We start from the raw sequence: 24,751 nt of genomic DNA, 5'->3' as shown, positions 1-24,751 counted from the left end.
TGCAGGTCATGAACTTCTCAATTTTATGGACGTGTACTCAGGTACAACAAAATCCCAATGGAGCATACCTCCTTCATTGCAGATCGAGGTTTGTATTGCTACAAAGTAATACCATTTGGCTTTATTAATGCATGTGCAACCTATCAGCAACATATTGACATGATGTTTACTAATTTAGTAGGAAAAACCATGAAAGTTTACGTCGATGACATGCTTGTCAAATCCAAACAAGAAATTGATCATGTCGCACATCTGGACTCGATGTTTAGAATCTTGCATCATTACAAGATGTGACTCAACCCAGTGAAATGCATTTTCGGCATGGGATCTAAGAAATTTTTAGGCTTCATGGTGAACCAATGAGGAATTGAAATGAACCCTGCAAAAATCAAAGTCTTAGTAGAGATGGGATCTCCAACTAAGCCTAAAGAAGTTCAAAGCCTCACTGGCAATGCCGCAACTTTTCAATCATTTTGTTTCTGATAAGTGTAGATAATTTTTTTGAAATTTTAAAGGGAAACAAGAAGTTTTAATAGATTGACAAATGGGAAGAGGCTTTTTAGGCTTTAAAAACGCACTTGGAGCAGCCTCAATTCTCTCCAAGTCTTTGCCTGGAGATGTGCTATCTATCTACCTCACAGTATCAGATTATGGTCTATAGACTATGTTATCTATGCTATCATAGAATTAATAAATATGATTATTTAGTTGATGAGATTCAATAAATAATCTAATTTATTAGAGCTTGGTATTATAGGTCTATAGTCTCTAGATCACCTCTATATAACACTGTCAAGGGTATGGATGACACAAGACAATGATGTTTAAAAAAAATCTATTTTGAATTAGCAAAATAGTAATTATTTATTTTGTAATAAATAATTTTAATTTTAAACTTATTATTTAAATAAATTGGAAAACAAATATGTTGTCAACAAAAACACATTCTTGTAGTAATTATTACAAGGTGGTGTCTACCACTGTGTTCTGGCATATTATTACGCCTACCACACCCCACTAAATTTATTGTTGGATTAATTAATTAATTAAAATGGTAAAAATTTATTTAAATTTAAATTTAAAAAATAATTATAAATATTTAATATGACTAAGATATTCCCTCAAAATAGTTGAAATATTCTCTTGGCCATTAAATATTTAGTTTAAACTTAATATTTAAATTTAAAGTTAATATCTATAGCAAAATTAATTACAGATATTTATTCAATTATTTAAATATTATTATTTAATATTTAATTTAATAAATATCATATTTAACTAAATTATTATTATTATTATTATTAAGAAACTTAAAAAATCACTTTATCATTTTCTTTCTAAAAAAAATGATGTGTTACAAAAACAAAAACGTGATCATTACTATGTAATATGTATTCTATTAGTCCACACTAATACTAATTCTTATGTGTTGTAGTTGATCTGAAAAATAAGTTTCATTACCGTTCCAAAGTTTCAAACGATAAATATATTTCTATTCATGTTATGGTTCAATGTTTATTATCAATGTAAGTTTTATCATCACCATGTAGACTAATGAAATTTTTCATGTGTACACAAGTGTACTTATCAGCAATTAATGTTGGCACTTAACAAACAAATTTAACAGAGTAGTAAATAGTATAACATAACTAAGGTTTGAAGAGTTTTACTAAAAAAAAATCAGTTTGTAAGGTGAAGTGTTACAAATCATATAGTTTGTGTGGTTTTGCCACTAATATCTCTCGAGAATATGTCATTGCAAAACTTCAACTGTAAAGTAATTGAAGAAGCTTTCTTCCATTAAGAAAATAAAAAATAAAAATTGAAGGGGCTTTCATCAGGAGATCTAATTACAGTGTCATAAGATATCAATTCCTCTCTTTTGTGCACATACAGAGATAAATCAAGCAAGGAATTATTTATATTTTTCCAAAGTCAAATTCTACAAATACCGTTGGACTAAGTTCCCTATCAAAGTCAGTTGACTCCTTTCTTTTCTCATCTTCCTCCCTCCCTATCAGTTTTTGCCGAAACTTTAAATAAAATTTTATAAATTACAGCATAACAAAGACAATTAAAACAAACATTTAGAAAAGAATGAAAAAGAGCATATACCTGTTTTATGAACACAATAATGACACAAATATACAGCTAACTGTAAACAATTATCTAGGCTTCACCAATAGGCTTAAAATTTTCAAGTTGAGATTTCAAAAAAGAATGCTCATGACGCATTCTCTCGAGTCGAGCCTCGACCATGTACATCTCGTCTTTGAGGTGATGCATTCGCTTTTCCAACCAAATTAAAGCTTCAGATGATAATCTCCCACCACCCAATTTGCTGTCCATGCCCATATTGTACTCTGCTGGTGCGTGTACATGGATGTGTTGGGGTCTAGCTAAAAGCGCAAGTATGCTCAACTGAAAAAGGGAAAGAAAAAAAAAACAATTAGCTTACTCCCAAAAGAAATTAAAAGTAAAATACTGGTTTCGGTAAATACAGATCTCACATTTTCCAGAACAAACACATATCACTAGCATACTACTGCTCATATTGTTTATAAACAGCCATACCTGCATTAGAAGAATCACGAAAAAAATGATAGCCACGGCTAGGGAAAGGTTGCTTTGAGTTTTCATGGATGAATACATTCTCGTCATAAATTCTGTTAACCACGATACAAAAGAGGAAACACCGCCCAATTTCGCTTGACATAGACTGTTTACATGGCGGTTAACAGCAACAAAATCTGAGACATTCTGTACTCTCAATTGTTCACTGGATTCATTTATCATCTCTGATGATTCCAAATGTTTTGCTTCTCTTTCAGAGGGTACTTCACTAGTTGGAACAACAGTAGCCACAGCATTTTCTTCTGCACAATGAAGGACATAATAAACATTAACATAAATTAAAAATATAATTGTATCAAAAGGCTTTACAAAAACATCATAATTTTGCTCTTAAGCAAATCAGAAGGTGCACACTGAGAACTCTCCAACTATGCAAGTGTATAACAGTCAAAACCTTTTTGTTTTGCAAGGTTCTTCTTCTTTAACAGCTCATGCGCCTGAAAGAAACAACAATTTTACATCCTTAATCAAGTGGAGCAAAGTCAAACTATAAACTGAAGGTGTGTTAGAGAAAATTCGTAAGATGATAAAAGAGAGTAATAAAAAAGATACCATTTTTATCCAGGTTCCATAAGCTTCTCGACATTCTTCTAACGTAGATTGCACTATTTTGCCTGCAATTATTTATCCCCATTAAAAATTGAATGAAGCCACAATAAAATTGGATTTCTAATATCAAGATTATTGTAATGTAGCCCACAATCAAAAACTGAATGAAGCCCACAATAAAATTGGATTTCTAATATCAAGATTACTGTAATGTAGTAAAGATGCATTCATAATTTGACAAGAATCGATTGGAAGTCCCTGAGAAATATACAGCTTGCAGCAAGGCTAATAGTTGTCATAAACAAACAGTTATTGAAGCTAAAATCGTCCAAACAAACACACTACACTACCCTCATGCAAAACTATCAAAGGTGCTTATACACAAGACACTAACCAAAGTCTAGAGGACTTGTGCTTGGAGTCTAATAATCTAACAGTTATAGTCACTCAGCTTTCAAAATTATCCCATATTATCCTACCATAAATTGTCGTTTTATAATGTATTCAAAATAATTTGAAAGGGAAAATCACTTTGGTCTCTCCTAAAGAGCATGTTAATCAATCAAAACAATAAGTACTGGTAGAAGAATACCTTTCCAAACAGTTCTCTTTGAAAATGCAACATTCAAATACACCCGTAAAAAGCAGCCTTCTTTTGATTCATCAGCATCTCTCTTCACATCCCAGAGCCCCTGATTAAATGTGGGATAAATGGATGTTATAACCAAACTATCGTGAGAGTAACAGTAAGCTATGGAAATATTACGTTAAAGTTGAATATAAAATAAAAACAAAAAACAGGCACGCGCACCCACACAAGCAATAATGAGAAAATAGGTTATCATTTTCTGTTTCAAGAAAAATAAAAAGTTACATGTTGACAGTTAGTAAAATTATGATGAGGAACTCATATCAATATTCTATCATATTCAAATTACCAAATACAAAACTCAATTTCGGATTAACTTATCATGAGCTATAGTAAGTTCATAGTCCCAAAGGATAAATCAGTTTTATAATCTGGAGATCTAAAAAAGGAAAACACCGTTCAATGCTTTAATGACAAACAATAGAAGCATTTTTAAATTAAAAAAGCTTATGATGTGCACATTTTTCAACCACGTAAATTGAAACAAGATTAAGACACTTTCTTATATGAATACCTACATCAACTTGAAAATAAAAAATATAAAAATAAAAGTGACAAGTACCTCAACATGAAAATAATCTCCATAAGGAACATCACTAACTTCTTGTGATGTCTCAATAACCAAATGGCTGCAAATCAAAGATAAATATGTTAAGAAAACAGCAAAGCTACAATCTACAATAGCACCATGTAAAAAAAAATATTTAGCTTTAAAAAAAAATTACCACCGCAGAGAACATAAACAAACATTGACTTCCACATAAGCATCACAAATTGCTTAGAATAGATAGCTATGTCCACAATGTCATTGTCAATCAAATATATTACTCATCTAAACTCAAACAAACCATATTGTTTGACAAGAGAACATTATCCAACTTATAGTTGAACAGCATTAAAAAACATTGAACTTATAAAAAGAACAGAAAAACATCCTGAAGAAAATACATCAAGAATGCTCAAACTCTAAAAAAGAGACTCAAACTTCTTTACTGCAGGATTGCTACAAATTAGTGAATCCATATCCATATGTTTAAACATACTTAAAAACAGTATGATTAAGCAAAAAGAAGAATTATAAATCAATGTTGAATAAGGAGAAAAGGTCAACCTGCCAGACTTATTAAGTTCAATTCAAATTATTTTTAAAAACCAGTACCTGTTCTTATATAGCCGGAACTTCTGGGTTTCCTGACAACCACCAAATTTTGCACCTTTGCAACATCAAAAATCAACACACAAAATGAGACACAAGACAAATAAGCCCCTGCATACGCTTGACACTTAAAGTTGAAAGATCTGTGGGCCATACCAAAGTACAGTTTTATTGGATGCAGAAATGATACATCGCGAGCATGCCCAAACTTGTCATGTGGATACCATGTATTGCATTTAAACTCTGTAAAGCACAAGAGCAATAAATGTATCAAAACTTCACAGTAAGGAGAGCCTAAGAAAATGGCATTAAAATTATTTAATTACAAGCTGCCTACCTTTGTCTCCACAGTTACTATGAAATGATTCAACAAAACTAACTGCATCATCTGAAAAGAAATAATTAAAGAAGTCCTCGACTTTTATCTGCACACAATGATTGAGAGTGTAATTATCATTAAACTTGTTAAATTACAATTAAACGTAGGCATTATTTGCAATTGATCAGAATCCTACCGGAAATTGTGATTCTGCAACCATTGTATAACCTTCTGCAACTGCAATAAAAGAGTACACACATATTAAGGCCATATACTAAAACTATGAAAATGGCACGACTTCTATAACTCAACTAAAATGAATAAGTGAGATTATATCTCCCAACAATATTTAGAAAAGGATTTGACTTGATTCTCATATATATAGCTTTAACACTTGAGTATGTTCTGAAATTTTGAAATCACTATTTCCTCTAAACATATAGGAGCTGGTTCAATGGACACACATTTCTACACAAATTATTGTAACATGTTAATCTAAAAGTTGATGATAAAAAATTACATTTATATATAAATATATATGAGGAAATTTTTATTTTTAGTTTTAATAAATTTCAATCATCAGATCAGCTCGATCTAACGGTGTTTATCTTATAAAAATTTGTATAGAAATATTCGTCCATTCAACATATCACAAATATATATACACATATAAATTTATATAAGTTAGCATGTGAAATGAATAAGCTTTAAAATTACTCTCTTAGAGGCTCTTCTATAATTTGCATGAAATATAACATTATAAATCAACTTGACCATAAGATGGACAATGTGTTCCCGTAGATATATACGGACAATAATTGTCGTTGTGTTTCTATATTAGGAAGCTCAACTAAGAGTAGAGAACCGACAACTATGATGGTAATGTTACAAAATCTAGACTAAACTCACTCTTGGGGGCTTCACAATCCTCCTGCTTCAATATAGAACTGGTGGTTGAAGATGAAGACTTAGTTTCCGGAACTATTACTATATCCTGTTCCACAATATCCTGCAGCTCTGCAATTGTTGTCGTTGCAGCAACATCTTCAACATTGGAAGGAGCCACAAAATCTTGTACAATTGAGATGTCTAGCTTCCTAGCTCATATAGGGTAATACCATTAATCTGTTATCATCAATATTTCTTTGGGTAATAAAAGAATAAGTTTATTATCTCATAATTATACCTATTGTTAGAATCCACTTCATCAACTGCCTGAATAATGCTAGTGACTTCCTCAATCACAACTCCATTCTCTTGGCTGCTGGCTACAGATACTGAATCCTGATAATATAGGAACACACAATAATGTTTATCGTTTTGCAATAGTTATTATATATGAAATTTAAATTTCTATAAATGAGATGAAAAGAAAAAGGGATAAGAATCTTTAAAAGTCTATCCAAAAGCTAAAAGGTACAAAAACTTTTGTACACTATCATCCAAATTCCTAAGAGTAAAAAGAAGAGCATCTGTAAAAAACTTTTATCCACCAAAATGCACAATACTTTTTTAGGGGTTAAGAAACACCATTAAGAAAAATGAACTCCTGACATATTTCTACGGCATTAATTTAATTTCAACATTGCTTGATATTACCCCCATCAAATATAAAGCTAAAAAAATGCAAAGTTGAAGAATTTTAAAATATTTAACAGCTCACACTCAATGAGAAACGAGATCAAAAATGAAAATTAAATTAATAAAACACCTGATCTGTAATTAGTTTGGCGCCATTACTATGTTGCAACCACCCATCATTAATAAGCTTGAAAGCTTCATCACGAGAGAGAAATGACCCAAAAAAGTACTGCCAATTAAAGAATAATGCAAATCATCATAGCTGATACTAAAATGAAAGAGCATGACAAATAGAGGCTGTAGTACAAGGTCCATGAGAGCCAATTAAAATATTAACATAAAAACTCAGCACTACCTTTTTGCTTCCTGCATAAATTTCTATGGCATTAGGGAAGATGCCCGCTGTCTTTGCTCTTCGTACACTTGTCACTTCGTGGAATGGGATCATTTTCTGAAGCATGACCCACAAGATTCCCAATAATTAAAAACAAAGTTTATAATGTATTGCATGTATAAAAATAAACAATGACAGTAAAAATGTCAAACCAGTATAAGGTACCAACAAAGTCGAGCACTTTAAAAGAGTTAAGCTGGCTGTTGGCAATGCAAAAGCTAAATCATTAGACAGGACAGCAAATGTAGAAAACCTTTTTCTATGCAGTTATACTATCTAGGGTTCTCTGTGCAAACGTAGTACTAAATCTAGTGCTCACAATTTTGTCCATTGTCCATTTGCTGGGCTTTCATATGGTCAAGAATCAAGATTACTAAAAGAATTTGACGTAAGTATGCTTATTGCAAGAATATTGAAGAGCAGATGGGTGGCCAAGGTGTTACTGGTAGCAAGCAGAAAAATTTATGGAGCATGGCTGTTCGGTCATATTTTGGGGCTGTGTGCTTAAGACAACTAATAGGAGATTCATTTGGGATAGAGTGAAATTCTAGGTGGCTAATTTGGTCTTTAAAAACTAAAACTAGGCAGTTCAAAGCATTATCTTTCTTGGTACTAAATAGCAATTGGCACCCACGGTTGTAACTTATAATGATGTATTACAAACTTTAAATAAACTATCATTTATTATTTAGAAATTCTTGAAACAACCAAGCCCCAATATAAATACAGGACAAAGACACTCAAGTATAAAATAGTTACAGAATTATTGAAGAATGAGTTCATCATCGTACCTTGGTTTCATACCCGAATATGTTAGAGTAAAAACAAATATAGTGAACAAAAAGGTACATATGGCCCTACAACAGATAAATATAAGTAGCATTAGGAACCAAGAAATAGAATGTTAGAAATTGATTGCACAGTATATAAGTCAAAGAGACGTAATACCTGAATTAGTATATTTTCCTGGAACGCACAGTTAAAATCTTCAATAAGTACCTGTGAAATAACAGAGACAATGTGTTCAATTAAACCAGTAACATACAACCTTCAAAGCCTTGAGCATGTGTACAGTGTACTCACTTCTTCAGGAGGAAGACGAAACAATTGGCGATACTCTTCACTTCTTAATATAGTTGCAGTCTGACACAAACCAAACAGGAACTTTTAATTAAATATGAAAAACGAAATCATTTACTGCAACAAAAAGAAAGATCCTAAGCCAATTTTTTTTCATACTACATTCTTAATCTAAGAAAAGTTCCAATATTCTATAATTCCAGAATAATTATTCCAAAATTTCCTCTCATAATTTGTATAAAAATAAAAATTGAGAAATTTCACTACAATGCAAGAACTCAGAAGTCATTTTCAGTTGCACACAAACAAGCAAAACAATAAATTCGAACGCATACAACTTCAAAATCCAATTCCGACAACAATTCAGACCAAAAAAAAAAAAACAAACAGCAACAACAACTGAATTACCAAATGACCTGTAAATCATCGCGATCAGGTGTGGCGGGAAGAGAGGAGGAGTCGTAGGCAGTTTCGGAGGATAATCGCGAGGGCGAAGGCTCCATAGAAGACGGCTGCGACGGCTCTTTGATGATCTCGGAGGTACCGGCCGCGGAAGCAGAAGCCACAGCCATGAGAAATTAGGGTTTAGGGCTGAGGAGAAAGAGAGAGAGAGAAGGCGGTGGCGATGGTGGTGGTGGTAGTGGTTTAGAGAGAGAAAGGTCGGTTGAGTTTGTTAAGAGTCACAGTTGGCGTTGGCAGTGGTGTTTGGTGTGCGAGTGCCGAGTGGTTGTTGAAATGAAAGAAACTAATAGAAAGAAGCGAAAGACAAAAGAAAGAAAGCCTTTTTTTCAGTTTACTTACTTTATTTGCTTTGCTTGCTTATTAATTAGTCACGTTGACATTTTTTGACACGTGTCATGTTCTGTGTGTTTCTTCTCACGACTTTATTACACTTCACACTAATACACCACATACATATATGTTTTGCAAAGTTTAAATGAGCTGTATTTGGATAGCGTGATTGGATAAAGACATACCATTATAATTATTTAATCGTCTTATTACAAAACCATATCCTTTCTTTCATTTTATTTTTTTCTTTTCTTTCCAAAAAAAAAAAATGGAATTTAAAGATTGGCTTGGACTGTTGTTCAAAATAAGAAAAAAAAATTGATTTTGGATTTAAAATATCTTTGTCAATATCTCTCTTCTTTCTCATTCTCTATTTATCTTTTCTTTTTCCTTTTTCATTCAATATCATCTCACCTTCAAATCAACTAAAAACTTATTTTAAAATTAGCATTGATAGATTTATCTTTAAAGCATGACAATATACACACTTTTGAGTAGAACCATTTTATACTTTTGTGTCATTCATTCCTATAAAATGGATGAGATGTTAATTTCACAACGGCTATCGATGATAATAAACTAACTTTGATGTTCTTTATTGATTTTAAATTTGATAGCTTTAGTGATATGATTTATGTGGCATTTTATGATTAACCTTACTTTGCAAAATAAATAAATTGACCGACTTCAATGAGTTTTTTAGATAAACATAAAATTTACGACAGAAAAAAATTTGATTGATTTCAATAGATTGTAAGAACTTTGTGATTTACAAAGTTTTCGAGCAAAAGAAGAAGCAGAAGAAGATGAAGTGAAGAGAGTGAAGAGTGGAAAATGTAAATGAATTGTTGAATCTTAAATTGATTGGCATTGGTTTTATTTATACTCAATGGTTATACGAGAATAGAAACTATTGATATTACACGCCTGTAAAATAGCAGAACAAGAAAGTTTACAAACTCCTAACCAACTTTCTGTTATTAATTATACTAGCTGCTAAAAGCTAACTAATTTTATACTTTCACATTCTCGTGACAGTGGTATAAGTCATATGTTAACTTGTCATGTAAGTAGACAAAGGGTGTTGGCTTGCTTAACAAATATACCAACTGAAGTATCGACATATCTAACATCGAGTTGTTGAGCCCGTACTTTAACACACACGAAATGAAGGTTCACTTCAATGTGTTTAGTACGTGCGTAAAACACTGAATTAGATGTCAAAGAACAGGATTGTAAATTATCACAATATAGAATAGCGCATTGAGGAAGAAACAATCCAATTTCTGAAAGTAGAGATTGTATCCAAATCGGTTTAGCTGTGGCTAAAGCAAGTGCTTTATACTCGGATTTGATATTGGACCTGGCAACAACCTTTTGCTTCTTAAAATACCAGTTAACTAGGTTGCCTTCCAAAAAGATACAACAACCAGAGGTAGATTTTCAATCATCATAACAACATGCCCAGCTCGCATCTATGAAACTGTAGATTAAGTCTAAAGCTAGGGTTGAAAGTTAAACCTATATCGAGTGTTACTGTAAAGTACCTCAAAATTCTTTTGCAAACATTCTAATGTTCAGAGGTGGGAGATTGCTGAAATCGGCTCAATCTATATACAACAAAGACAATGTGAGGTCTTGTCAAGATAAGATATTGAAGAGCACCAAGTACACTCTTCTACATATTGGGGTTTTGCATCGGTGAAGAGAGAATTTGGTGGTGGAAGAGATGGTCAATAAGGTCAGCTCTAAAAGTAAAGTTGGAAGCTATTTGCATGGCCATGATGCGAGCAAAGGAGTATAACTAGAACGAGGTTAAGCCTCTTCATCAAAACATCTCACATCACATGTGTTGCAAGTGTTATGCTTGACAAAGCTTAAACTAATCGAACTTTTACTCATTCGGTTTTTTCAAACATATTTTTCAATTACTTGCATTAAGATGATTTTTTTTTTTAATAAAGGTCCCTCGATGCATAGAAATTCAGATTTCCATTAGTTTATCTCACTCGCTAGTAGATAAGGACCACAAAGCCAAGAAAATGCAAGGGCTTCTTACTCTTATCAATTTTTTGGTAACTTTATTATCATTACTGGTTACTACTACTAATGACGTTTGTGACTTTAATCAATTACTACCATTCTATTCTTATTTCCTTTTGTTCTTAAATGGAGAATCAAGAGGTTAAATTATGTTCCCCAGTTCCTCCAAAAAGCATAAGCAACTTCATCGAATCAACATGGCAACTTTGCAACGACATTTGATCTAATTCACCACGTCTTATTAAGTACAATTTTTCTTATATATCTTAGAACAACGCCTAATTTTTGCCAGTAGCATCTGACGTGGCAGGACCAGATCCATTAAGATAGATCAAATTCAGAGATACATCAATATTCATTGATGTGCGATTGATGATGGTGCCATAATAGTCATATTCATAATAGTTGCAAATGCTATGTACATACACACACACACACACACTTTTCTTACAGACCTTGTACAAACAGTAGCAAAGGATTCTGACTGTTGAGGTCCACGATAACCAAACATACCAGAACAAATCAGACACAAATGGTGATGTTAAGATTAATTAAGACCCTAGGAGTAAGAAACAATGGACCACATATAGTCTGGAGATGTCGGTTAGATTTTATGTTGCTAAGTTCATATATAGTCTGGAGGTGTTGGTTTAGATTATACAAGCAGAAGAAGTGATCACTCAACTAACTGTCATTTTTTAATCTGTGGATGAGAAGAGAAGTCAGTCAACCTTGCTCTTTGTATGGGGTCCAAATCAGCTTGCTAACATCAACCTCAAGACCCCCACGACCCGCTGCTTTTAGATGACGATCCAAAACCTTTGGATCTGCACAGATTACATGCTGCCCCTTTCTGTACTGGATCAATTCTAAGCCTTGTAGTGTTGTTAATATGTCATCTGCCTTAATGGCTGTCATGTCACTCAGCTCCTGACAAAATTTAGAATCAAAATTGTGAATTGTGATGCTTAGCCACACAATAAACCCAAAACTTCAGAATATCATCATCATAGTGAACGCTCGTGGAAAATAAATGGCCAAAATGCGTACCTTGATAGAAATATTGGCCTTGTGTTTTTTCAAAATGTCTAAAAGTACCCTAGTCCAGTATCCTCTGTAGCTCAAAAGACCTAAATCAGAGAGGGGTCTTTCAGGTGTGCCAACTTTACCTTCTTTCTTGGAAAGTTCATATGCTGCCCAATGTTAGATGTATACTATTAGTAAATATAATCACAAGGGAGGGAACAAACAGCACTTATACCCCAAAATATACAATATACATTAATAATAAAAAAAAAAAATACATAGTTCTTGGTTAGACTTCCAGCTCTATATAGAATAAATCAAAAGAAAAATATACATATATATATATATGTAAATTATTATGAGTTGTTACCCACATTCAATAAACATACATACAAACATGTAAGTAAATGAGCTAAAGTATATAGTATTTTTTTAATTCTATGGGAGCTCATCGTTTTGACCATTTTCTGGGTCCCTTAATCTGGAGAAAAATCCTTAATATGTGGGAGAGAGCGTTTATGATTGCCTACTTGGATTTCTTTTACCAAAGTTCAGGACTTGTGCTTTGATTCACTATCTACTGTAATTAGAATAATGTGGTTTAAGTTACTGATTTATTTTCTTGTAGCGAGGTAGAAGATCCCAAGTCCTCCCCATTTCTTAATTTCTTCTTATTGCCCACATCTTCAACCTATTTAAATTTAAGAGGAATGATGACTAAATTGCTACTAAGGAGCAACAGTAACAAACATCTATGAGGCGTGAAGGAGAACCTTTTAGATCTTCCAATATAGAAGCATATTTCAGAAGCACCCAGTACTATATGTTGTGCCAAGATTCTAATAGTGAACATTTTCAAGATATGGCAACAGTAAAATAAAAGGCTTTAAAATGATAACTTACAGAAGGCAATCAAAAACTTTCCATAGCCTTTCCTTTGATAAGGTGGAAGCGTAAGAATGCATGCCAAATTATAGGACTCCTCAGAATGCTTCTCCTGCACCAACATGTACAGAAGCAAAATATTAATTACTTTAAATAAAAAATAAAACTAGACAAACCTGCAGAAGCATAGACCTGTGAGTACATGAACAAATACTCAAAAACTTGTTTAAATATTTTGATTAGTTCAATTTGGGTTAACAGGGATACAAAAAAATAAGTAATACAGTAATTACAGTGACTATGTGAAAAAAGAAAGCCTTTTAACGGTCATTAGTTGAATAGAGAAGCAAGTGATGCGGTATGGTAAGATTATGCATCACAAAACTCTAACAGATAAAATTTATGAGCAAACACTATAATACATTTACATAGAATCTTTAAACTCTAATAAAAACTGTTCTTTTCTTTTTTATAAGAAAACATTACAAAGTGGGAAAAGGTAAATAATATCTTAATAAGAAAGATAACAAATTCATACAAGTATATTATGATTTTTTTCCTTTCTTCAGAAACTTAAACCCCAAACTAATCAAACACATTTACTCGCACAACAATTTAAGCTAACCTCAAGTGGCAAGATCAATACAAGTATAACATGCATAAAATAGCTCTAAGCTTCTGGATAGCAACCAAGCGAGTTCACTTACCTTGGAAAAATATCCAACCATGTGACATCCCCGATCATCACATTCACATAAAACATAAAAGAGAAAGAGGTCAACATCATAGTAAAGGGTCTTGTGATCAAGAAACAGTTTTGCCAAATAACAAAGGTTCTGCCCATAAACTTTGTTCTTCTTGCCATCAACCTGTTTCAGTATAATTACATAACAATATCAGCTATAAACTTGTACTAGTGGAAACAGAACAAGAGATCTTTCAAAGAAATTGTATGAGAACAATGATTAATATAAAAACACACTGGCAATAGTAAATAAATCATGTCAAGTTTATTAGAGTGACCAAACAGTTTTGGAGGTAGTTTATTATTATAACATTAACATAAATATTATGTAAGAGCAGCTTACCTCAAACATTGAGAGTGTACCACTTCGATAAATCTCATCACCAGGGGGATGCTTGAGATCACATTTCCTCTTCATAGTAAAAATTTTAAGGGGGGACAAAAAACTCAAAATTAGGCAATGTAGTAACCAAAATTGACATATATATATAACAATTTAGGACAAGGACATTAACATGGATTCAATTCACTACACAATCGTTGCATAAAGCGCTTTATTCACAAGCAAGAAAGAGGGAATAATTGAACAAAAGCTCACCATATGCCTTTGAAGCTGCTCTTTGCGCTTCATGAAATTGAGGCAAAACTCACAAAAATACAACTTCAAACAATCATTGTATTCTGGTGGAAAAGGGGAGAAGTACCATGTCTCAATCTCATATCTTCCAAGTTCAATAGTTGCTATATTTTTCACTTTTGTGAATTCTTCATGTTCACGTAAGCTGGCTGCATCAAGCTCCTCATGTCCACCCTAAATAAACAAAGGACAGCATCGATAATACTAATCTTATAGTTGCACGATGACAACAGATAGAACCCGTACCGACATCACAAAATTGACCACATAGCTGATAGGGGATCTCAAATCAACCAAGTGTAAGTATGAGATTAATTCATAACCACTTGGAACACCCTACTTAAGTGATTGTAACAGCTAGTATAAGAGGCAACACCCTCTGGTGGACCAACAACACAAAAAGGGTAACCTAGGTATAGTCACCTACATGTTCACAAAGTGCACAACCATTGTTATCAACTCTATTAAAAGGAATATTGTTAAGATTCCACATACACATATCAGGGCTTAGTTTGTTGTTAATAAACAAAACCCTCATCCCATAAACATAGGCTAGTATTTTGGCAGGGATTTCAACATAAGTAGTTGTCACACACATCAAGCTACTTACAACTTGAATAAAATTCCAAAATGTTTTGATTGTGATCGCATTCACACATGTATGCAACTATATGATTTTATTTATAAGGGAAGAACCTTATATGTCAAAAACAATCATATCTTGACATGATAAGTTGACAATCATATCTAAGACTGAGCAAAGAGTGAAGTGCTACTTAGTTTCACTTCAAGCCCATAGCACAAATGTGTTGGTACAAATCCAATTAAGTAATTAACACTTTCCTTCCTCTCCTCTTCCCTTTTACCTTTATTCTCATACTTCTTTTAATTTGCTCTCCAATAGCCCTCATCTCCCATATCTTATTTGTTTTTTAAATATAAAATTGGGAAAGAATATACTCTTCATCTCAAACCTGCCTAACCTATGAACATGATATCCTAGCAACAAATATGAACCATTAAAAAGAAATGATATCAAGTATGAACGAAACACATATCCCGATTACATACCTTTCATTAAAACTATAACTTGTACATACTACATACCTCTATATGTGTCTCGTCGATCTTTCTCTTTTGATGACGTGTCATTTTCAAGCTTGTAACCTTAAAACAAACAAACACAATTACCAAACAAAAAGGCCTTAAAGCACTTACATTTCCAGTCTCTCAATTATTTAAAAAGGAAAAAAAAAATGCAAAACATGAATCCCACAAAAAATGACATGAGGGGAAGCCTTTTTTGCTAGAGAGCATATTACCTTGTCCTCTACTTTCTCATCTACAACAGCTTGTACTGAGTCTAGATCTAGTTGTTCAAGCTTCACCCATTCATCAAGCCTCCTATTAACTAACAATGCAAGCAATAAAGGGTTAAGATACATATAAAATTAAACAAGCATATGAATGGCTATTACATGAAATTATCATAGGAACAATACGACCTTATTAAATCATAATAAAAATAGGCATATTGAGATATCACTAACTATCATTGGAATTTTAACTTCAATATAGTTTTTGCCCTTCCCAGACAGTGGTAAAAATAGTAGGATGTAAACAAGATAATAAACAAAAATGAGATCAACCAGCAAATAAACCACACTGATTTAGCGTGATTTGGGCCAGGGTAGCAATCTATCTTTTCTTTCCCAGCTTTGTTAACCAATTTATCCTACAGTCAATCACGCTACATAGATCTCCTTTAAAACAATAGAATAAGTAAGACATACCCTAACAAATCCATATCAGCTATTATTCTCAATAAACATTACAAATTGTTTAAGCTGGTAATTAAAAATTCCAAAAATCAATACACGATGGCAAGTAGAAACTTTGTCAATTTCTTCACACCTAAAGCAATTACAAGAAGTGTTCCACACGTTATCTCAACCAAATTTTGAGATAATAATAGGTAAGTTCCTTCTACAATATTCTTCTTTATACACCTTTGAACCTTCTTCAATTCAATGTATAACCTTCTCGTTGGACACTATCAATAATATAATAACAATTTAAAATGGTCCAAAATTTACCAGATTGACCATTACCTCAATTTCACATGTAAATGCCAATGATTTCTTATAATAATCTAAACAACTTTCTTCATTTCCTTATAACCAAGCTTGTGCATCACTTCAATGTCACAATCCTGGGTTCTACCTAAACTAAAACTTATCATCCAGAGCAGAGCACTACAGCTACCCCGGCCAAATGATTTCCAATAATGAGAAAATTTTCACAACACATTCAAGAGGTTGCAAACCAAATTAGTCGAGTACAAATTATACCTAAAACAACTCTTTTATTTTAAAAATAAAAGCATAAGCTCAAACTTACATTCAGTGTAATGGACGTAATACTCATAATCGTTGGGAGCCGTGTAAGGAAGTTTCCGACGTTCAATGACCTTTACAGGATGGTACTTATTGTCCCTCCAACGGCACATGACGTTTGTGCCGACCTCCAGGGGAAGCATGCTGGTCTTGCGCTTTTTCAAGGAGTCGTACTCCATCGTCATTTCCTTATGAACAGGCGGATCACCATCATCACCTGTGGATTTGTGGATGGCGTCCGACTTACCGGCGGCATTAGAGTAACTGCTCTCCGCTTTTGGTGGATCTAAGGAACCCATCGTCTGTTTAAAAAATAAATTAAAGGAATGTTTGATTTCAGATGAGAAATTTGTGTTTCTATGCTTCATAATGAATACCAAAACAAACAAATACTCATAAGTTTACCACATAACAAAAAGATGCCATTGTTTACCACTTTTCCAAAAGTACCCATATCATTTGTTTTCTCCCTCATTCTCTCTATCACTCTTTCTCCCTATTTCTCTCATCCTAAACCAATTTGACCATCACAGCAAGTTGACCACCAGCTCAAATAGTTTGGCGGTAGCATAAGAAGATATAATTTATAAAAAGTACCTCATCTCCTTTCTCATGTTTATAAATTGAATTAAGTTTCCATACTACAACTAGAAGGGCAAAAAGAATAAGTAGATAAAAGCTTTTGTAGGGATTAGATACGTAAACCACAAGTAATTGAAAGATTAAATGTAGTGCTCATATATGATATTTCAAATAATAAAGGCAAAAAAAATGGATAAAGTAAAGTTAGTATAATGTAATCAGTCAATAGAGGCTAATTCAAGGTCACCAGAAGTCAGACAAATTTCTCATTTTGTGAGAAGTGTTTAGAGATTTAAGATAAGAAACAGAAAATACAAATAGCTTTCTTTATTTCTCTTATTGAAAAACTTAAATCTATCAAGAAATTTGAACCTAACAAACCAGCAGTATAGTTCAATTTGACAAACAGATCGGTACCACTACAAATCCATTACAGGGGCCTGAAGTTAGAGCAAAACCAGAAACACTAGCATTTTAATCATAAAAGAAGAGCAATTAAGAAGGAGATGTTTTCACAAACTACCATATTAGCAACAACAACAACAAATTAAAGTTCTTTGACTTCCAATCAAAAAAATTCCTTAAAAACAAAGAGTAAGAAAACAGAATTAACGCAAATGAGAGATTTGAAGAACACAATTATATACATATAGCCAAATCTTAAAGTAGCTTTCTTCATAGTTCATATCATGACCATAAAACTCATCAATTCTACAAAAACCCTCATACAGATGGAGAAAACTAAGGCTAACCAAGATGAAAACAAGATAGAAACAAAAAAAATATATATCATCTTAAATTGAAAACAAGATAGAAACAAAGAAAACATATATATCAAAACTCATAACATTCTCACATTCTCAGATTATCATAGAAAACAAAACAATCTTAAATGTACAATCAGGTTCATACATACATAATATATAAATATATATATTTATAAACAAAAAGAATTCTTACTGTAATCTAAATTATCAAATGTTGAACTTGAGTGTTGAGTGAGCAATTTCTCTATCCGAGGGTCTGAATCTGATCTGATGAGTGATGAGATGAACAAAAAATATGAGAAGAGAGACAAAGAGGGTGAAAATAGAACTAAGAAGTACATAGGGAAAAAAACTGAAAAATATTCATATTTCAATACAGTTTACGGGTTTTGTGAAAATCGTGACCATATAAAATTCTTTCTGAGAACTTAAATCATTTTCTTCTAACGAACTATTTGGCAAAGAAATCAACTCATTAAGTTTAACAGAGCAATCGAAAGGTTAATTCAAACCCTTATATTATTGCTATAACATATTATTCAAACGTTGCAAAGAATGAAACAAATAATAGAAGGAGTTGGTGGTAAAATAATTCGAAACCACCTGATCAATGGCCCAATCGAACCCGTTAGAATGTCGAATCTCTAAGTTTCCAGCAAACTCCGAACTCACGGCTCACAGATCTTCTTGGCCTCTAACCGCCTGGGTCGTGGTGTCGGGCGAGAGAAAAACGCGAGGAAGAAGGAAGCCGGGTTTCAGATTGTGTTCTGAACAAGGATTGGTTTGGACCGTAAATGGCCGGCGGTGGTGAACGGAGAAGAAGAAGCGGTTGAGAAGGAGATAACGGGCGGAAGAGAGAGAAAGAAATAGGGTTATCTTAGTAAGGGAAATTTAAGATTTCATACTAAAATGTCACAAATGGAACAAAAATGAATGAGTTTTTTTTTTCAATAAAATCTTTCTAATTTTTACTTGCATACAATCCTCTAAGCTTAAGGTGCTGTTTGGTAACATTTTTGTTTTTTAATTTTTTAATCACAAAATGAAAGTAAAACTTTTGTTTTTAAAAATTTATTTTAGAAAAACAAAAATGCGTTCTGTAACCACTTTTGTTTTTCAATTTTAAAAACAGAAAATAAAAGTGTGTTCTGTAAAGTTTAATTTTATTTTTATTTTTATTTTTTGATTTTATTTAAGTCATGTCTAGGTCCGGAGTCGAATTTGGGTTTAAGTCAAAAGTCGATGTAGCGTCAGGGCCGTAGGGAGGGGATTTGGGTCCGGGTCTGGTCGTAATCCAAAAGATTGATTAACAAAAAAAACTGTTTAAAAAAATATTAAAAGTGATTTTTTTAAAAAAAAAAAAATTTTGATTTCTAATTATAAAATTGAAAAAGTAAAAACAGTTTTATAGAACATGTTTTTGAAAAATATTTTCACTTTTCTACTTTTAAAAACAGAAAACTGATTAAAAAAGTGTTACCAAACGCCACCTAAATTTTAGCTTTCAAATTCTCTAAACTACTGAACTAGTAGCAAATTAAGGTGTTATTTAGTTAATTGTAATTATAAGCGGCTTGTGTGTACACTCTTATATACGTAACACGTTTATATTGGTACACCTAATATTATTATTTAAAAATTATTTTCAAAATTTATTTTAAAATTAAATTAAATCATAAAAATAAAAAATATTATAAATTTTGAAATAATTTATATACTTTTAAAATAATAATATATTAGGTGTACCAATATAAATTTGACCCATGTACAAAGTGTACACATAAGCCGTCTATATTGGCAATTAAGTGTAAAAAATAGATCACACCTTATATTTGCAAGCAGTTTAGTAGTTTGAAGGTTTTAACCGTAAAAAACTCAAAATAAATCCACAAAATCAACATAGGTTAATTATTCTTTAACTGGACAACAAACTGCGGTACGCATGCGGTTATATTTTAGGGATTTTTTTATTTTTACACTTCAAAATAATTTTTTTTTGCATTTTTACGAAATTTCACATAGAAATTTTATAGCAACTAATGGAGCAACTTAAATCGCAACAAAAATTTATATAGCAACTCAAATAGAAACTGAAACCACCAGAGAAATCCAAACAATAAATTTAAAAAAAAAAGAGAAAAAGTTACAAAATAATATATGGAGTAATTTTCCTATATTCTATTCAGTGATAATTAAATTATAATTTTTTTAAAAATATTGATTTTTATTTATAGAATAAACCTTATTTAATTTATTTCTTTATTTTTTTAAATTTCTTTTTGTTGCTCCAAAATTCGCCCAAAATACGTGGACCAGTCAAGAGGGGACACGTGGATCAGATAACTTGGAAAGATTTGCTAAGTCTTTTTATGCCACCAGGAAGCGCTATTAACATGGGTCCCGGAGGAGACACCCGGAGTACAAGTTACTCCCGGAAGCTAGTATAGCGTGAAGGCCCTCCGGGATGTGTCAGGTCTCTCCCGAGAAATCAAGTCGCATTTAATGCTGCATGGGAGGAAGCGTGTTGGGACTGTAACACGCAATAAAGTCTGACGGCACAACCCCCAAACAACAGCGCTACAGTAATGATCATTTAAGTCTAGCGACGGCTATTCTGCGAAGAGTCACATCAATCATAAGACAAAAAGGACATTCTCCATAAAAGCCCTACAGCACCTAGGGATTTGACCATGCATCACCCATGGTATATTCATCGGAAATGCCCAACTTTATGGATACTTACAGATACATGTGTAAGAACAATTCTAGGGATTACCCCACCAAAAACACTATAAATACCCCCCCAAAGCTCATTTAAGGGGGTCGGAGAATCTTGGTTGCAAAAGAGCAAGAAGAGAAAAAAACTCACCAAGAACATTCTCTGTATTTAAGAGAAAAACATTCTCTCAAGTGTAGAATCTGTATTAAATACATCCATTAATAGCAGTGGCTCGTGGACTAAGGCTCATTAACGCCCCAACCACGTAAAAAGTCTTCATCTCATTTTCTTACAGCTCATTATTATAATTATATTTTAACAGTTGCCGAAAACCTCGGTCAACATTTTGGTGCTTTCATTGAGAGCTGAGGAAAGCTGCTTCACAACAAGCATTTAACTTCACGATAATGGTGGAGACAAGAGCTACACGTCATCCTCGCCCTCTAGAAGACGCTCAAGATCCCAATGAGGAAGATGTAGCCTCAAGGGCAGCAGAGGAGTCCGAGGAAGAAGAAGAAGGAATAGTTCCCGATGAAAACCACGAGGAACACCTCGACGAGTACGCTTATGATGATGGAAGCTACCAAGAGCTGGTGCTCCTCAGACAAAAAGCTATCGATCATGAAGCTGAGATCGAAGCTCAGAAAGTGCAAAATCAAAAAATGCATGAAGTGATGCTAGCCATGCAGAAAGCCATGGAGGCAGCTGGCATTCACGTGCATCCTAAGGCGATGGCCGCTGGACTCGACGGGGAGCCAGCGACGTCTTCGCCTAATTCCCGACGAAAGGCCTAGGGAACCTAGCCCTATAAGGCACCCCGCCGAGGAAAACCAAACAAAAAACCCTACTTCGCCCCCGGTCGAAAGAAAAGGCGCAGGATCCGCGTAAGGTCCGCTCGGATTTCCCTAAGGGAAAGGTCCGAGAGGGGCAAGCCCCAAAGAGGGAGTCTTGGCCCTCGGGATCGAGGGGACCGAAAAGCGTTTCCGTGCACCGGGAACCGGGGGCGAGAGGAAGAGGAGGACAGAGATGTCCACCCATTGATCCGAGAAATCAAATCAATGGGAATCAAGGTGACCTCCGGGATCACCTTGACCAAAAGATACGGACCCGTAGTCTCCTCGGGTGCGTCAGAACGAAGGGATTATGGCGAGAACTTGCCATACTTCGAAAAGATATTGCCCGAGTCTCCCGGAGGCGAAGGGAGATGACTCCGACTCGGACGGTGAGGATCGGGAGCCTTGTGCCAAACATATCCCGGAGGCGGAGCTCCCTAAAAACTTCAAGATGCCCGAGATGGCGGCATATGCGGGAACTCCGACCCCAAAGTGATCACTTGTCACGATTCAACCGAGTCATGACGAGTCATGCGGGTCGGCAATGACGCCAAATGCCTATGCTTCCCCCTCACTCGAGCGGATCGGCGGAGGAATGGTTCAAGAAATTGGAACCGGGATCGGTAGGATGTTGGAACAAACTCCAAACCAACTTCCGGAGACAATTTGTCGCCGCGGGAAGGTCAACTTGGAGGTTAGTGCCTTGACCAACATCAAGCAGCGCCCACCGAGACCTTGAAGAATTACATCAAGAGGTTCCGAGAGGAAGCCTCAAAGACCAAGAAGGTCGACGACGGACAACGGCTTGCGCTTCTCCAGCGAGGAATCCGCACCGGACTCCCTTCGGAACGAATTACAACAAGAAGGCGCCGCTAGCCTTCGGGACTTCCGAGCGAGTCCAAAAATATATTAACCTCGAAGAAGCCCGGATCGTGGCTTACGGAGGCTATTATCCCACGGGATAGCGGGATACATGCCGGGAGTATCGCCCTCGGTCGTCCCGACCGCGACCCCTCCGATAAGTGGCATACGGTTTTCGCTACTCCGGATACGACGGTGTGGCCAAGCTTTGCCTCCGGCATCTTCCCATTACGGCAACCCGTCCGGGGTGAATGGACGGGCTCCTTCACAGCCGCCCCGATCGCTAGCTTAATGTGCCCTACCCAGGGGTCGAGAAGCAAAAGGTCTTCCAAGGGCAGCACCCGAACGGGAGAGAAGCGCTAAAAGAAGGGGTACACACCCCAATACACCCAGTACACAGAGCTCACGGACTCTCAGGAACGTGTCTATTTTGCCACAAGGCAGAATACGCACTACCGGAGACCCCAGCCATTGTACAGAGACAGCTCCCGGAGAGATCCGAGTAAAAGGTGCGAGTACCACAACGACATTGGCCACAGCACCAATGAGTGTAAAAATCTCAAAGATGAGATTGAGAATCTGATCCGTTTGGGCCACCTCATGAGTGGATCAAAAATAGGTTACCCCACCTTAACCGGGGCGGGTGGCGGGGGGTATGCCTTCGGGAACACCGGGGGTACGGCAGAGTATTGCCTCCGTGCTCCGCAGTGACGCCCGGCATATACCCGGACTACCGCCCCGCCTAATGGACGGGTAGCCATGATCTCCGGAGGTCCCCATATCGGAGGAAACACTCGAAAGGAGCGAAAGAGATATGCCGAGGCCGCAAGACACAGTGAGGTGTGGGAGGTCACTCAACTCCCAGCTCAAAGGCCTCGGCTAATGGACCAGCCCATAACGTTCACGGAAGAAGACACCAAGACGGTGCGTTTTCCTCATCACGACCCGCTGGTCATAGAGACCCCCATTGCAAATAAAGTGGTGGCTAGGGTCCTGATTGACAATGGAAGTTCCGTGAACTTGCTCTTCAAAGAGGCCTTCACTGCGATAGGATTGACCGACCGGGACCTCTCTCCTAGTGGATCGCAGCTCACAGGGTTTAACGGGACAACGCTAATCCCGATGGGAAAAGTCAGGCTCCGGTTACCTGTGCCGGATACCCCCCAAAGCACATTCAAGTATTGCACCTTTGTGGTGGTAGACCGTCCAACGGCCTACAACGCAATCTTAGGCCGACCGCCCTCGTCGACTTTGGTGCAATAACTTCAATCCGACACCTATGCCTAAAATTCCCTACCCAGGAAGCCGGAGTCGGAACGGTGAGGGGAAATCAAGGAGAGGCCAGGCAATGTTACAATGTTGCCACCCACTTGCCAGTACTCATGGTCCGGGGGCCCCCCGAAATAGAGAAGGCTGAAGAAGACGAGCTGGATCCTCGCATAGGATCCGAAAGGGTCGTAGAACCAATGGAGGACGTCGAAGAGATACCAGTGTGCGACGACGACTCCACCAAAGTACTCCGGATAGGGAGAAGCCTAGATCCGGAGGAAAAGATAAAATAATAAAAACAACGAAGGGCGCCATCGACATTTTCGCATGGCGCCAAGAAGACATGACCGCATCGGCCCCTCATGTCATCACCCATGTACTCAATGTCAACCCGGACATGCCCCCGTACAAAGAAAAGAGACGCCGCTCGACTCGGTTAAAGCCGAGGCCTTAGAGAAAGAGGTGGATAAACTTTTGTCCAATAGCATGATCCGCGACGTATACTATCCGGAATGGCCGGCCAATCCGGTCCCGGTGCCCAAGCCAAACGGGACTTGGCGGGTTTGTATAGATTTCACGGATCTAAACAAAGCTCGCCCAAAGGATCGCTTTCCGCCGCCCGGGATCGACCGGATGGTGGACGCCACCTCCGGATTTAAACTGCTATATTTCATGGATGCCTATGCTGGGTACAACCAAATAAAAATGCATACGGCAGACCAGGAGTGCACTAGCTTCGGGGCCAGATAAGGGGGTATACGTTACCTAGTCATGCCTTTCGACCGAAAAACGCCGGAGCAACCTATCAAAGAATGGTTAACCGGATGTTTAAAA

At 35.6% G+C, this 24,751-nt stretch overlaps 2 protein-coding genes across 5 annotated transcripts; both read right to left on the bottom strand.

Moving 5' to 3' along the window:
• Positions 1 to 1,899: 1,899 nt before the first annotated feature.
• LOC115705414 (protein VASCULAR ASSOCIATED DEATH 1, chloroplastic) lies at positions 1,900 to 9,152 on the bottom strand. Of its 4 annotated transcripts, XR_004009459.2 has the most exons (19): positions 8,779 to 9,150; positions 8,366 to 8,425; positions 8,231 to 8,281; positions 8,074 to 8,139; positions 7,244 to 7,339; positions 7,019 to 7,117; positions 6,494 to 6,591; positions 6,217 to 6,404; positions 5,504 to 5,544; positions 5,326 to 5,413; positions 5,145 to 5,231; positions 4,992 to 5,046; positions 4,395 to 4,461; positions 3,776 to 3,875; positions 3,187 to 3,248; positions 3,029 to 3,071; positions 2,575 to 2,876; positions 2,116 to 2,421; positions 1,900 to 2,014 (listed from the first exon to the last, which is right to left on the bottom strand). XR_004009459.2 is itself a non-coding variant. In XM_030632748.2 (18 exons), exons 1-18 carry the CDS (start codon positions 8,932 to 8,934, stop codon positions 2,170 to 2,172), a joined length of 1,911 nt encoding a protein of 636 aa, XP_030488608.2. In that variant the 5' UTR covers positions 8,935 to 9,152; the 3' UTR covers positions 1,900 to 2,169. The 4 variants fall into 4 exon arrangements, 3 of the variants coding, with proteins under 3 accessions (XP_030488608.2, XP_030488609.2, XP_060958920.1); XM_030632748.2 differs by having other exon boundaries at positions 1,900 to 2,421; positions 8,779 to 9,152; XM_030632749.2 differs by having other exon boundaries at positions 1,900 to 2,421; positions 8,771 to 8,912.
• A 2,421-nt stretch (positions 9,153 to 11,573) lies between these two features.
• Positions 11,574 to 19,201, bottom strand: LOC115705510 (histone acetyltransferase of the MYST family 2). Its single transcript, XM_030632853.2, has 11 exons — positions 18,839 to 19,201; positions 18,429 to 18,502; positions 16,891 to 17,188; positions 15,813 to 15,901; positions 15,598 to 15,657; positions 14,452 to 14,664; positions 14,197 to 14,265; positions 13,816 to 13,977; positions 13,127 to 13,220; positions 12,248 to 12,390; positions 11,574 to 12,127 (listed from the first exon to the last, which is right to left on the bottom strand). Exons 3-11 carry the CDS (start codon positions 17,183 to 17,185, stop codon positions 11,924 to 11,926), a joined length of 1,329 nt encoding a protein of 442 aa, XP_030488713.2. The 5' UTR covers positions 17,186 to 17,188; positions 18,429 to 18,502; positions 18,839 to 19,201; the 3' UTR covers positions 11,574 to 11,923.
• Positions 19,202 to 24,751: the final 5,550 nt, after the last annotated feature.

Source organism: Cannabis sativa, chromosome 1 (genome assembly GCF_029168945.1).
Source record: "Cannabis sativa cultivar Pink pepper isolate KNU-18-1 chromosome 1, ASM2916894v1, whole genome shotgun sequence".
In the NCBI taxonomy this organism is placed as follows: domain Eukaryota; kingdom Viridiplantae; phylum Streptophyta; class Magnoliopsida; order Rosales; family Cannabaceae; genus Cannabis; species Cannabis sativa.
Note: the sequence above shows the minus strand (reverse complement) of the source record. Positions and strands in the feature narration are given on the sequence as shown.